Source organism: Bos indicus x Bos taurus, chromosome 19, assembly GCF_003369695.1.
Source record: "Bos indicus x Bos taurus breed Angus x Brahman F1 hybrid chromosome 19, Bos_hybrid_MaternalHap_v2.0, whole genome shotgun sequence".
NCBI classification, from domain to species: Eukaryota; Metazoa; Chordata; class Mammalia; order Artiodactyla; family Bovidae; genus Bos; species Bos indicus x Bos taurus.
Genome location: NC_040094.1, coordinates 57,205,826 through 57,220,981, shown reverse-complemented (window position 1 = coordinate 57,220,981; position 15,156 = coordinate 57,205,826). Strand labels below are relative to the sequence as shown.

Sequence of the window (15,156 nt, the reverse complement as noted above, 5' to 3'; positions counted from 1 at the left end):
GGCGAAATGACCGTTCTCCCCACCTCATTTCCTCATTAACCTCAGCTTACTTTAGGTAGGGTATCTAATATGTCACCATGCATAGACAGTGCCATGAGACAGCTGTCCGTGCCTCGTAGGTGAGCAATTCAGGACCGCTGAGAAGTTTCCATTTCTGGTTTACTCATACCTGATGGTTAACAGGGGCATTATGTACCGCTGGAGAAGTACTGTAGCCAGCTGAAGATCAATCCCCAGCTCTGCCTCTTACCTGAGCCCATTAGTTAACTTCTGCACCCATGAGATGGCATTAATAATGCCAACCTTTCGATGCCCCAAATCAGAAATCACGTATAACTTTGAGGCACATATTAAATGCCCCATCAACAGTAGCTATTCAATGATGACTTAACTATAATGGTTCATGGCGGTCAAAACTGAAGACCCCAAAAGAACGGTGCGTTTCCTTAGACATTTCTTTCTCCAAACAGGGATGACTGGTCGTCTGCCAGTTCCCACCCCTCCCCGGGCCCCAGTCCCCTCAAAAAGAACACTGAATAGGAACTGAAAGTTCATTCTTAGCACCTATTTAGAAACAGTCCATTCAGATGGCGGAGGGTGAAATACATACAATGAAAGGCAAACAAAATGCTGAAAGAGAACTCAAACTGTCCTCATTCTCGAGGCTTAAACACAACATTTCCAGTTTAGTTAACAAGACTGGTAACAATTCTTATCAATAGGCAAAGAAATACTTCAAAAACTGTATCAATAAGCTCATTTTGAAACACTGAAGGAAAAAAACCTACCCTATCTTCTTATTTTTTAGGTATGATATTCAAACACCTGAAATGAGACTTGTGTACTGAAATCCAGGACTTACGAGCTGTTGTGAAAACTGTAACTAATCAAACCCGAGTTCATGTTCCTGGTTCTCAGGAGCATACTCAATGGACACTCTTTTCTCAGTTTATACAGGAGATGTATTCAAATGCCCCACCACCACCTGTGACAAGCAGAAATCCCATTATATTTCCTTTAACTCAAAGCACCCCTGTCCTTCACTCCTGGTCTCCAATACCAGGCCCATATGTCACAGCCTGATAACTGTGACCCGGGAGGCTGGGACTCCAGGCTCCCCTCCTAGAAATCATTAGATTTACACAGAGGATACTTTCATCATCAGCTAATAACCTTCAGAGGCTTAAGGACAAGATCGAACTCTTACTGAGTTTTCCTTGCTTGGCTCCAATTCTATCTTATTTTCCATTCTGTCATAGACTATCACCTTATTCTAACATTCCTGTCTCAAACACAACAAGCCCAGTCCCGCTCCCCCTCCCCCTGCTCAACACAAGGACCAGTGCAAGTCACGCCTCCTCCACGCAGCTCTCTCCGACTTGAGCTCTTACCAATCTCTTTCCCTCTAAGTTACACTGGCAGTTAAAGTGTGTGACCCAACTTCAGCATTCTCTCAAATACCAGATCAGCACTAACAGCTGTGACACATTAAGCTCCACGGCCACCATTTCCTCACCTGTAAAATAAGGAAGTCTCTTCCTGTTCTGAAGATCTTCTAACTTTACACACTCTTGCACAGTTTCACATATTTACCTTATTTCTCTTATTTTAGAGTTCCTGAAGAGACAACGTACATCTATTTTTCCCCCAACTCTCAAGGCCACTTACCCCAGAATGTGGCTCATGGAGATGCGATGTAAGCGTGAAACAGGGCCACCAGCACTGAGCGAGTTTTAAAGCCACCAAGACCAAGTTTTAAAGCAGTTTAGGAACCTGGAAAGGAGGTTCATGCCAGACAAAGAGCATGAGATGATCTACTGCTGGTATTCTTCAAGAGTCAAAGGTCTGTCTCTAGAAAATAAGGATCCAGCTCAAGAATGCAATGAGCCCAGGTTTGAGAGCTCAAAACAGTCTCTTAATTCCTAGCTGAAGTAGAGGTACAAAAAAGCCACTAGAAGGCAGATGTAACTTCAGATAAGCTCAGCATTCTGTGTATTCTAGGGCAGAGGATTCAGGGCCTCAGTGGAGAACCCCTGGGGCTATCTCAAGGCTGCCCTCCAATGGGGGCGAAATTTAGGTTCCTTTCAGCCATGCAGGATGGGGGAGCCTGGTGGGCTGCCGTCTATGGGGTCGCACAGAATCAGAAACAACTGAAGCGACTTAGTAGCAGCAGCAGCCATGTAAGGCCTGAACTGCAGAAGTAGAGCAGTTTCTTCCATTCCCTATGTCCCAGTGCCCTCCCTGGCCCTCCTCAAGAAAAACGTAAGCTTTTTTTAAGAGGGAAATTAACAAAGGCAGATGTATTGAAGCCTTACTTAAGGCTTCCAAAAAGCTGTTTTAACTTGTTCTCTTTTCTCAGGGCAGTACAAATCGATACATAAACAGAAATTAAGGAAGTGGTGTGCTGGAGGACAGGCATCAACACCCACCAAAAGTTAACCAGGAACTCTAGCCAGAGGCAGAGGGCTAAGCCCCTTTCTATTTCATTATCTTCAAATAAAATGTATTCAATGCCCATGTGTATGTGTCCCTCTTATCAACAAAGAGAAAATATATGCTTATTTCAATCGAGGGAATCTGGTCAATGCTTTCCAGCTACTTCTAACCATAACTTGGCTCACAACCAACAGCCTAAAGAGTTAGCAAAACAAATCACAGCCATGCAAATGAAGCCAGTTACTCCTTGAATAATCAAAAGAAAACAAAATTATTTTTTAAGTAATAGCATTTAAGACAAAGCAGTGTCCCTTCTCTTCAGTCAGCTGTTTCACAGATTATGAGACAAAGGGCAACTACTGTACCGTCACTCTTTTTTTTGGAGTAAAGCCACAAGATTACTAACAAACAGCTAACGGCTACCATTCAAAAGCAATAATGGCAGTATGACTTCATATGCCAGTTATCTGCCAAACTGGAAAGAACCAAACATATGTATTTTCTCTTTCCCCAGACACTCTGAAAGTAAATGCGAGCATTCTGATTCACTTTCTCCTCCATCATAAAAATTCATTAAAAAATTACATTATCATCCTCATTGTGGGATGGGAAAGGATATTACACTTGTTCAAGAAGTTTGAACAAGAATCACTGGACAGCAAGGAGAGCAAACCAATCAATCCTAAAGGAAATCGACCCTGAATATGCACTGGAAGGACTGCTGCAGAAGCTGCAATCCTTTGGCCACCTGATGTGAAGAGCTGACTGACTGGAAAAGACCCTGATCCTGGGAAAGATTGAAGGCAAGAGAAGGAGGCAACAGAGGATGATATGGTTAGATGGCATCACCTACTCAATGGACATGAGTTTGAGCAAATTCCAGGAAATACTGAAGACAAGGAAGCCTGGTGTGCTGCAGTCCATGAGGTCGCAAAGAGTCAGACACAACTTTAGTGACTAAACAACAAGACGTTTACCGATTTAAGGTAGAGAGCTTACAAAATGCTCGTGATCAAGACTAACTTCAGTGGTAGTACCAACAGGGAACGTTCTCACTTAAAAATTCTCTAAAACAGACTCAAGCTCACAGTTTTGTTTTGATCTGTTGCTTCAGTGCTAAATGTGCAGCTGGACAGACTTACAGAAAAAATATGAACTTCTAGGTGCAAGTTTCAAGTTTCTAGGGTAAGCTTAACAAAAAACTCTAATTTGTATTTAAGTAAACACACAAACAAAACCCCGAAGCTTGACCCCCAAAGCATTTTTGTACAAGTGACAAACGTGGCTACTTGTCTTTTTTTCTTCCTCTTTGAAGAGCCAATCTTATTATGCTATCAGGAGAAGGTTATCTGCTGAAAATAGTAATCACCTAGGAAACCATCAATCTCCTCTGGAAATCAACGACAGAATAATTTAGGGTCTAAGTCTGGTGATTTCTACCTAAAGAAACAGACGACGTATAGTATTTCACTCAGCTGGTTTTGTCTGCTTTCTGACAATTTCATGCTTACTTTGAGAATACTGTCAAAAAGCTTGGCATCACAAAAACAGCTGAAAAGAACACACGCAGTCTGCTTCTTACAGGGCTCTTCAATCGCCTTCTATGAAGCACAGCCTGCATTTCTAACATGAGGGAAGCCATCGTGTAGGTAGCTTCGGAGCAGGACTCTGCGCCTCCGGTAGCCAGAGCGGAAGAATGACTCTCCTCAGGCCCACAAAACTCAGAAACAAGCCACAAGCCCTCTGATAAAGAATCATACTTCTGTATTACCACTTTCTTCTTTATAAAATGCTAATAATTTCATTAAGAGTAATAAACAACTGGTTGGCAAATTCCAACCATCTGACTGAGGTTCAGTGGAAAAAAGTCAAAACTGGAGACACAGTGAAGACTCAAACATTAAACTTTAGGTTTTTCCCAGGGTTGATGCACTATTCGATAACACCCACCCGTGTAAAAATGAACTGCGTATCCAAAAGGGCAAGCTGCTGCCATCATGCTACCCTAATTAACACTTGCCAAGTGGGAGGCGAATCTCATGTAAATAGTGGGGCTCAAAATGAGCTGCAAACTGTAAAGAAGCTTATTTTTAAACTGTCAGCAGGTTTCTTTCGTGCAACAAAGTGTCCTAATATGGGGTAACTGCTCAAGTTTCTTTCAAGAAAATCAAAATCTGTTGTACAATAGCAAGTTGAACCTTGTTATTTAGAACTCCATTAGCTGTTTCACAAAGAATAAGAATACACTGAGATTCTTGAATAAGTTTTGCCATGTACTTCTAACCACCTCTCTAAACCAGGGTAAATTAATTTCTAACCTACTAGAATCACATTCCAGAATGCAAAAATCTTTTGACTATGTAAAATAAGACTGTTGCTGTTAAGTCGCTTCAGTCGTGTCTGACTCTGTGTGACCCCACAGATGGCTGCCCACCAGGCTTCCCTGTCCCTGGGATTCTCCAGGCAAGAATACTGGAGTGGGTTGCCATTTCCTTCTCCAAAAATAAGACTAATTGAGTGCTATTCACAAATCCTTCTTTAAAAAAAAAAAAAAAAAAACTCTACATGAACTACCAATTTCAACAAGCAAATATGAATACTTAAGCATTCACACAAAGGCAGTTAAAGACCGTACATCACCCCAGCCACCTGAAGTCATATTTGATATTCCACCAGGTATTTAGCTTTCCAAATCACCCAGGATGGTAAATGTTAAAGTGGGCAATGAAACAAGGACAAGCACAGCTTCTTTGTGTGTTATCAGGGCAAAAGAAGGCAGGTGAGCACAGGGAGAGGCTGTCTCACCGCCTGCTGAGCATCAGTACTTACCTTGAGGATGTCCCCTCTTTTGAAGCTCAGCTCGTCGTCTGCGGTGGCTTTGAAGTCATATTTGGCGATGGCTTCCATTCTGAGCGGGGCTCAGGGCTCAGCAGCCTGGAGCAGGGGGGAAGGGAGTCTTCCCTGCTGAAGCGACCCAGCGCTCTGGGCTCAGCCTCGCCTCTCTTCGGGGACTGGCTCCCGCACGCCGGGACACACAATGCCACCCTGAATCAGAAGAGCGCAGATTGAGAGAAGTGGCCCGATCGAAGGCAGCCCCGCCCTGCCCGTCGGCCTGCCGTCCCAGCCCCCACGCCCCCTGGCTCGGTCGGGCTCAGCCCTCCGCCCTCCCTTCCAGGCAGGAGCCCCGAGCTCCTTCTTCCTCTTTTCAGCCTCAGCCCCCAGGCGACTGACAGGCCTGCCGGCCAATGGCGGCGGCGGCTCGGGCCTTTCCCGATCACACTTCCTCTTCCCTCCCGCTGGGTGTGCTCGGCGTGCAGGAACCGGCTGGAGTCCCGGTGGTCTCCGCCTTTCCTCCCTAGACCTTCATGCTGCTCTCCCGGCACGAAATGCAGTCCACCGGAAGAAAGGCCTGCTCCAGGGGATGGCCCCCTACTCTTCTCAGTGATACAGGCCCCTTCCCTCCTTTCTCCTACCAACCGATCTGGTTTTTTGAAAAAGCTGGGTCCCCTTCTCCATAGTCAAAAGGCAGCAACGTGGGTTTGGTCCCTGGCTGCTTTAACTGTTTTCTGAAACTAAACCGTCTCCCCTAGAAAGTGGGAGCATGACCCTGCGAACTACTTTTTTATTCAGTTGGCTTCTCTCCACTCGCGATCCGTGATGGGCAAGCTCAGGTGACCAGAGAAAGGAGATGGAGCTCAGAATCTCTGGTGGGCGGAGACGGACTCCTGCAAAGGGCTCCCCTTCCAAGACCCCCAAGACTTCAGGGGCGCCAACAGCCCTTGAAACAGCCGTCCAAGGCTCAGCATTCCAGAAGCAGCCTCGGACTCATTCCTAACTAGCCTAAGGAGCACAGTTAAGTCCTGATCTACACTTGAAAGCAATCCCTTTTTCAGAATCTGAGCTGCCAGATATCTTGCCTAGGAAATGGTGCCAAAGGGCCAAACAGAAGCCTCTCACAGTTACCCTGAGAACAGCTGCTTTTCTCAGAGCCAGAGGAGTACTAAACTGATCCAAACAGCATCTTGCAGGCAAAGACTCTGTAATAACCCTTGGGTCATGTACCAGGTGATGGAGAAGGAACCTGGGCAGTACAATCACTGCAGAGGAGTGAAGAGTTTGGAGCCCTGAACTTGAAACACAGCCTTGGCCTTTGCACAAGTAAAGGAAAATGAAGCCCCATTCTTGTCTGGCCAGCCACTATTTTCATACAGGCTAAACAAAAGCAGAAGCAACAATGACCCTGGCAGAATGAGGACAGATTATTTATAGTGACACCCTTCGGTGGATAATTACCATCTAGCAGAGGACTCATTTGAGGGGCACGAGTGATTATCATTCTTTTGTTCTAAAGTTAACAATTGGGGCATTAATCGAGCATAGCTGCAAAAAGACTGAGGCGTAAACCAGCTGGGAATATTAAGATTACAGGGAAATGAGTGTTACCAAGGAGGAAAGACTCACCAGGCAACAAAAGTCCTTCAGTCGAATTCTGAAGGCCAAACATTCCACGGCAGGTAAACTAATAAACTAAACCCATGTTTATTCAGTCAGGCCATACCTAGGATATATTATGCTGTGCTGGCTCTAAGAGAGGAAAGCAAAGAAAGAGTCCTAACAAATATATATATAAAAAAACGAACACCAATCTCAGAGTATTTGTGTGTCCTTAAATACCCTTTACTTACACTCACCATAGTTACTTTTTAATGACATGAATCCATATATGTAATTTTTAAAGTCAGGGTAAATAAAAGGCTTATTAAAAAGAACAGTTCCCTACCCAACACCCACAAGCAATCACTCTCAATTTTGGTTATAGTTTCTCTAAGTTTACTAACAATATTTCTAAATAATATGCTTCTGCTGCTGTTTCTTAGTTTATTCCAGCCGTCACCTGTCACCTAAAAGACAAGGACGCAGCTGTTTCACCCCTGCCAACTTCACCTTGCCCCATCCCTATGGCTTCCCAGGTGGTTCAGTGGTAAAGAATTTGTGCTGAGCAGGAGACGTGAGTTCCATCCCTGGGTCAGGAGGATCCCCTCGAGTAGGAAATGGCAACCCACTCCAATAGTTCTTGCCTAGAGAATCCCACAGAGAAGCCTGGTGGGCTTCAGTCCATGGGGTCGCAAAGATTCAGACACGACTGAGTGAAAACAGCCCATCCCTATAATGCCACACATTCTGGTTTAACCAGTTGGCAACCTACTCCAGTATTCCTGCCTGGAGAATCCCATGGACAGAGGAGCCTGGCAGGCTACAGTCCACAGGGTGGCAAAGAGTCAGACACGACTGAGAAACTAACGCTTTTTCATACTATTACATTAGGAAATATTGTTCACTAGTAATTTAAATAACGTATGGAAAAATAAATAAATAAATAAATAACGTATGATAACCAGTCTTCCTTTCTGGTATAATCTTTCAGTTTTCCCGGCATTAACAACTTTCTCCTCTTTCTGCCTACTTTCCAATGTATACATATTAAAAAAAAATTTTTTTTACAGCTTCTCCAAAAAAATCTCTGCTACATGCCTATCAACATTTTCCATACCCTGACCTGACCCTTTATTTTTATTGGTCTCCAGGTCTGATTATTGGGACTAGGTACCAATGATGAGAAGCTGAAGGATAATTACGCAGGTCAAAAAAAATTAAAGAGTTTAATTTTTGAAAAACAGAAATCAGACAGAAACCCAAAGCACTGTGGCTCTAAAGGTACTATGTGTCACGGGGCATAAACTTCGTCATTCAGGATTCCAGACAACTGCAGTGTGACCAAACAGCCAGACCCTAGAAATCAAGACGGTTTTCAACATTTGCTTTCCTGTTACTCAACTTTCTACCTTAGGTTTTCTAGAGAAAGCTTAAACAGATTAACACTCAAGAAAACTGTGTTTCAAGCAACAACTGCTTTGTAAGATACAGTTGAACAGAAATGAAACTAATCAGTAGCTCTGGTGGCTGTGCCAAATAAAAATTAGTGTCTCACAGAGGAAATGCGAGGAGGTCAGCTTGTTAGGCTAGCCACAGAAAAGAACCCAGGCTAGAGAAATTCAAAAGGGTGTGTTTCACTAAAGACAGAAACATTCTATCACGTACGCCACACTAATTGCTTAAAAAGAAAGAAATCTAAAAGTACACACAATGTATAACGATTTTAAGAGTGGATGCTGCTGTTGATTCCCCAGGAAAATGGACTGGGAGTACACTAACCCGAAGCCTGACCAGAGTGTGTCTGAACTGTGACCAGCCCACACCCTGCAGCCAATCTCAGGCAACGTTAAAACGGCGAGTGCAGCTCCAGTTGTTCATTTGCACCGCATCCTAAAAGGCAGTCTCCTAAAGGTATTTGTGGGCTTCCCAAGTGGTACAGCGGTAAAGAATCTACCTGCTGATGCAAGAGACTTGGGTTCGATCCCTAGGTCAGGAAGATCCCCTGGAGAAGACGGCAATCCATTCCAGTATTCTTACCTGGGAAAACTCAAGGACAGAGGAGCCAGGCAAGCTACAGTCCCTCAGGTTGCAAAAAGTCAGACATGACTGAGCACACACAGGCACACAAAGGTATTCATAGGATTTTATTTTCTCTATGCAACTCTCTCCTTCCCAAAATTCACAGAAAATAAAATACAGGACACTAGACCAACATAGCTTAGTGTTAAGCCTGCATGGTTTGTAACAGCAGGCTGACCCGGGTTCAAGTACTGACCCTGATGCATATCAGCCGTAATTTTGAACAAGCCTTTTAAACAAGCCTCAGTTCGCTCTTCTGTAAAAATGGGGATAGTATCACTTACTGATTCACAAGGCATTAAATCAGATAACATACATACATGAAGCGCATTGGATAGAGACTGACATTCAGCTCAGTCGCTCAGTCATATCTGACTCTTTGCGACCCCGTGGACTGCAGCACGCCAGGTTTCCCTGTCCATCACCAACTCCCGGAGCTGACATCTCCATAGAGACTGACATTAAGTCACTCAAAAATAAGTTAAAATGGACTCTACTTAAAATGGACATCTACTTAGCAGATGTTTATCTTCACTATTAAAAATGGCAAATTAGGGCCTTCATAGCCATGGCCCAGGTTCAAACCCTGGTCAGGGAACTGATATCTCCCAAGCTGCATAGCACAGCCAAAACAAACAAAAAACACCCCACCCACCCCAAAAAAACCCAGCAAATTAAACAATGAGATTTCTTTCGCCTACTAATTGTCAAATTTTTAAAGATTTATCCAGTCTCTGCAATACTATTCTCAGACTCTTTATCCAATGTTTATTAATTTAACATTTTGAAGAATTACTATATATCTAACAATATGCTTGGAACTGTATTAAAATCATTAAAACCATTACAGTCCACACTCTAGCAGGGAATTAATCAATTCAATCTTTTCAGAGAGTAATTTTATAGCATCTATTGATAATTTTAAGACACCTATTCATCCTTGGACAAGCAATATCACATTCCAGATTTATCTCACTAAAACAGTGACACAAATACCATGTGCAAAATACATCTATCCCCGATCAATATCCATGAAGCTAACTAAGAAATACCTTTCTATATAAGCACCAAGACATATGCTCAAGTCTTTAAAGAACTGCAGAAAAATTAGTTATTCCATTTCTATAAAACAATATGTATCAGTGTGTTATTAAACAATTTGAAAGGTTGACAATGATTATCTCTGGAAGTAAGACAGATATTTTTGTGAGACAGAATATTTCTACTTGCTGGACCACAGGCCTCAACTGCACTTTCACTGTTTTCACCATAAGCACGTATTGCTATTACAGTTAGAAAGAAAACCCAAAACCTCACTGATGCTCTGGAGTTAGACCGGGATTCAGCTATCACTTTACCACTTATTAACTGGGTGGGCAACACTGGAGAAATAACTCACGTTCTCTAATTCCTAGTGTCCCTCAGCTGGAAAATGAGGAAAATCACAGCACCTACACCTTATAAAGTCATTTTGCTAATTAAAAAGCCTGTAAAGGCTGAGTCCCTGCTGTAAAGCGCTAAGAGGTATTAACCAGCATCACTGGTCCCTCTTCAATATCAGTCCACGTGCTCTCAGTAAATCTAGAGTTCCATCTACACACAGACTCAGTAGAATGCTCTGGTAGGCAAATTAACAATCCCATTAAATATAGGTTACCCTGGTGGCTCAGTGGTAAAGAATCGGCCTACAACACAGGAGACGCAATGCAGGAGATGAGTTCGATCCCTCAGTCGGGAAAATCCCCTGGAGGAGGAAATGGCAACCCACTCCAGTATTCTTGCCTGGGAAATCCCACTGACAGAGGAGCCTGGTGGGCTACAGTCTATGGTGTCACAAAAAAGTCGGATGCAATTAAGCACATTGACCAGTAAATATAAACTTCAACAGCTCCAAATCCAAGTCCTGAAAGTGAAAGTCACTCAGTCATGTCTGACTCTTTGAGAGCCCATGGACTATAGTCTATGGAATGTTCCAGGCCAGAATACTGGAGTGGGTAGCCTTTCCCTTCTCCAGGGGATTGTCCCCACCCAGGAATCAAACAGGGATCTCCTGCATTGCAGGTGGATTCTTTACCAGCTGAACTAGCAGGGAATCCCAAGAATACAGGAGTGGGTAGCCTATCCCTTCTCCAGAGGATCCTCCCAATCCAGGAATCGAACCGGGGCCTCCTGCATTGCAGGCAGATTCTTTACCAGCTGAGCCACCAGGGAAACCCCAAATCCAAGTCCTAACAATGCACAAATATTCCCACATGTAAAACTGATCACATCTATAGTCACTTATTCTGTTAGGCTTTTAATTGTTTACTCTGTACAGAAAGTATAATTTTAAGTTCAGTAATTTAAAGTCACGTTGCAGTCTCACAAATTTACAGATGCATCCTGTAACAGCAATTCTGGCCCTTGGACCAGTTACATCAAAATCAGCCCATTCAGGGACTGCTTCACTGAGAGGCACCTTCTGGAGTTCTGCAGTGTAGTGTGACCTTAGCCCCGGAACCTAACTTTAAACAAGATTCACAGGTAATGTTTTTTGTTTTGGCCTCGCCACGCCACATGAGATCTTAGTTCCCTGACCAGGGATGGAACCCTCGCCCCCCTGCAGCAGAAGTTCAGAGTCTTAACCACTGGACCACAAGGGAAGCCCCACAGGTAACTCTTATGCATGCTAAATTAAAACAAAACGAAACAAGGCTGTCCTGTAAGGGCTCCTGGACCAGATTTCAAGCTCTGCATCTCAGACCATGCACTGCCATGTCTTGGCACAGAGTGAAAACACACTCACTTGGCACAACTGGGAAAAGCCAGCTTTGACAAATAGAACCAAAGGCTCTCAGTGGGATTCAAGACTGCCAGAAAGTTCTTCTGAATTAAGCAAGTAACTATTAGTTTCTCTCAGGATGGATCTCTACTTCTTATTACATCATTTCTCCAAAATCTACTACTCTTCTGTTCTAAGTAACAACTAGAGCTGTTGCTGTACAACATGCAACACAGTAACAGCAATCACGGAGAAAAATCTCTAAGTACCACTGACTCAGATCACATCAGATCAGTCGCTCAGTCGTGTCCGACTCTTTGCGACCCCATGAATCTCAGCACGCCAGGCCTCCCTGTCCATCACCAACTCCCGGAGTTCACCCAGACTCATGTCCATGGAGTCAGTGATGCCATCCAGCCATCTCATCCTCTGTCGTCCCACTGACTAGTAGTATTTAAAACCTAGCAGTCTCCCAAATCTGTATACACTGGCTGAGTAAGTAAACTGCCTCAAGCATTTCAGTGCCTGCTTTTAGTATCAAAGAAAGTTGATTACAAGAATTAACCTTTTTTAATTTGGGGATTCAGAAAATTCTTAACAAAGGAAGGAGTAACAAAACAAAGTTATTTCTTTCTGCAAAAAAAAAAAAAAAAAAAACCCAACAATAACAAAGAAGGCTGATTACAACAGATACAGGAAAAGACACCTGATCTCAGAAGGCTGGTAAGGAACAAATTAGTACTATTACCACCAACAAGCTTTTAATTAATTCATCAATGATCTAAATAAGTTTTATTTCCTTAAATGTATCAGGCTACCTTAATTCTACTGTACTACAGGGCTATCATTGGTTTTCGTTTTGAACATTCATCACCCCCACTAAAAGCCAATATAAGCTCCAAAGTGACCCAATCTCCTTTTAAGAGAGACATAAAAAGAGAAGCGTGAGCAGGCAGAAAACCGTGATCTAAACACGAAGAAAACAAATAAAACACAAAACCACAAGCAAGCTACACTTATGACCTAGTGGGCAGTATTGATTACTTGTGGCTGAATTCAATCCTTTGAGCCTCCCAGTTCCCAGGCGGGAGAACTTAAGTCTCGCACGGCTCTCTAGCAACCCTTCTGGCTGGCTGAAGGAACACAGTGAACGCTCAAAAGTAAAGGATAAAGCAAGAAAGAGGGCATCTTCCCGGGAGAGAAACGGGATCTTTAAATGAGGGAGAAAACAAATTATGCCAAAGAGCCGAAACCTCAAAAAACTGTACCAGAGAGGGGACAATGAGGAGGAAAGGGAAGTAGATAAGAAAAAAACGGGGGGGAGGGGGCAAGTGACTTGCATTATACGAGTAAGCATTTAGTGTCCGCAGTGGAAAGAGAGAAACAGAACGAAACAACTGGGGAGCAGGGAAGCGAAAGAGGCACTAGAAAGCCAAGACTAACGCTAATTTCTCTCACAAGTCTTTCCCGCTTTTTCCGAGAATCAACAGTACCCAAAGACAGACTTCGAGGGCACCTGGGCTCCCCTGCAAATTATACTGTTACTGTACCTGAAGCCAACCTAGACTTAACTCCCTAAATAAGCTGTAACTCACAGGGCTTACCATCAGATACACGGAGAGCGCTGCAAAATGAAGAACACCAGGGATTCCCTCCCCTCTCTCCTCGAAGCATTCCAGTCAACTGCTGCTTATTTTTCTTGACAAACGTTTTTTTCCAAAGAGTAGTCCCCCGCAAAAAAAAACCAAAACGCGACAGAAACAAAGCCATTTCGACTGGCTCCGATAGCAAACGTCCTCGCTCACAGGATTTAATAGGAGTGGTGGGTTTTCTCCCAAAATTCGGCCCCCAAACACCCGGAGATGGTGACGTGGTGGCCGAGCAGGTTGAAGAAGCATCCATTACCACATTCGCAACCACCGCGAACCCCCAGCCTCCCGGTGCCGAGTCAGACTGACTCACGGAATGAGCGCCCGGTGCTCTGGGGCTTCTTCTCCCCGGGCCCCTGCGGCGCAAAACCCTCACGGAAAAGGCGTGAAATTCAATTAGGAACCCACCCACCCCGTCCTCCTGCGCCGCGGTCTGGGGCTCTGTCCAGGGTCAGGGGAGGAACGGTGCCCAGGAAGGAAGCGCCCCAAAAGGGGAAACGTGGAGCTCCGAGCCCGGGGGTTCCGCTCTCCCGACCTCCAGGCCCGGCAGCCCCCGGTTCGCCAGGCCCGGGCCAACCCCCCCGACCCCGGGCCAACTCCCGCTACCGAAGCGGGGAGGAAGGGGCACCGGGGCAGCGGCGCCGCCACCGGCCGCGCTCACCGTGGCGCAGCTGCTCGGCTTCTGGCCCGGCCGGCCCCTCCGCAGCGGTGCGAGCGGCTGCCGACCCCGCTGCGGCTCCCAGAGGGCAGCGCCTGTCCCCGCCGCCGTCACCGCCACAGTCCTGCCCGTCGTCGTCGTCGTCGCCGCCGCCGCCGCCGCCGTCCGGTCGCTGAAGCAGCACAGCCGCCTAGCTTCCGCTCCTCGTCGGGGTCCCGCGAGAACTTGCGCGCGCGGCCCCGCCCCGCCCCACCCCCGCGAGACTTCCCCCGGCGGAAAAGACCCAGAGCGCAAGCGCCCCACCCCCGCCAGGCCCCCGCAGGTAGACGGGGACGGGCCAGGGCGCAGGCGCCGGGCCGCCCCTCAGCAGGTGGCACCGGCCGGGCTCCACCCGCCGCGGTCTTTGTAACCCTTTCGGTGCCAGAGCGGGTAAATTAGCGCTCACTCGGAGAAATGACTGTCCTCCACGTCCTGATCGCTTCTTTTCCCCTTCCACCAAACCGAGGCAATTTGGCTGGGGTATGGGGGGAGGGCGGGGGAGGTGAGGAGGAAGGAATCTCCAGCGTGAAGAACTCCAAATAGAGGACCAGGTCTTGAGATATTTGAGAATTTGGTCCAAACAAATTCTCCAGTATGCTTGGGTTTCGCTGGTGGCTCAGCTGGTAAAGACTCCGCCCGCGATGCAGGAGACCAGGGTTCGATCCCTGGGTTGGGAAGATCTCCTGGGGAAGGGAAAAAGCTACTCATTCTAGTATTCTGGCCTGGAGAATTCCATGGACTACAGTCCATGGGGTCACAAAGATTCGGACACGACTGAGCGACTTTCACTTCACATCAAACTCTGCAGTATGAGATGAATTAACCTATTCGTTCATCCATTGAATCAAGTGCTTAATACATGCTAAGCACTGTGCGAACTATAGAAGATACAACAATGAACAGAAATCCTGGCCCTCAAGGAATTCAGGGTCTAGAGGAGTGGAAGAAAAAGAAACAGAAACAAATAATACCGCAAATACTGTTAGAATTATTTGGAGTAACGCTGAGGAAGCTAAAAAGATGGGAGAGAGGGGTTGCTACTTTGCCCATCTCAGAAAAGCTTTCTCAGAGAAGGTGATGACGGAGCCGAGTCTTGCAGG

General features: G+C 45.5%; 1 protein-coding gene across 1 annotated transcript in view; it reads right to left on the bottom strand.

Moving 5' to 3' along the window:
- GRB2 (growth factor receptor bound protein 2) overlaps positions 1–14,218 on the bottom strand; it is a 66,129-nt gene extending 51,911 nt beyond the window's left edge. The window contains exons 1-2 of the mRNA XM_027518745.1: positions 14,021–14,218; positions 5,266–5,481 (exon numbers count right to left, since the gene is read on the bottom strand). Coding sequence (XP_027374546.1) covers positions 5,266–5,343 — 78 coding nt within the window. The 5' untranslated portion in view covers positions 5,344–5,481; positions 14,021–14,218. The remainder of the gene's footprint in view (positions 1–5,265; positions 5,482–14,020) is intronic.
- Between the last annotated feature and the right edge of the window lie 938 nt (positions 14,219–15,156).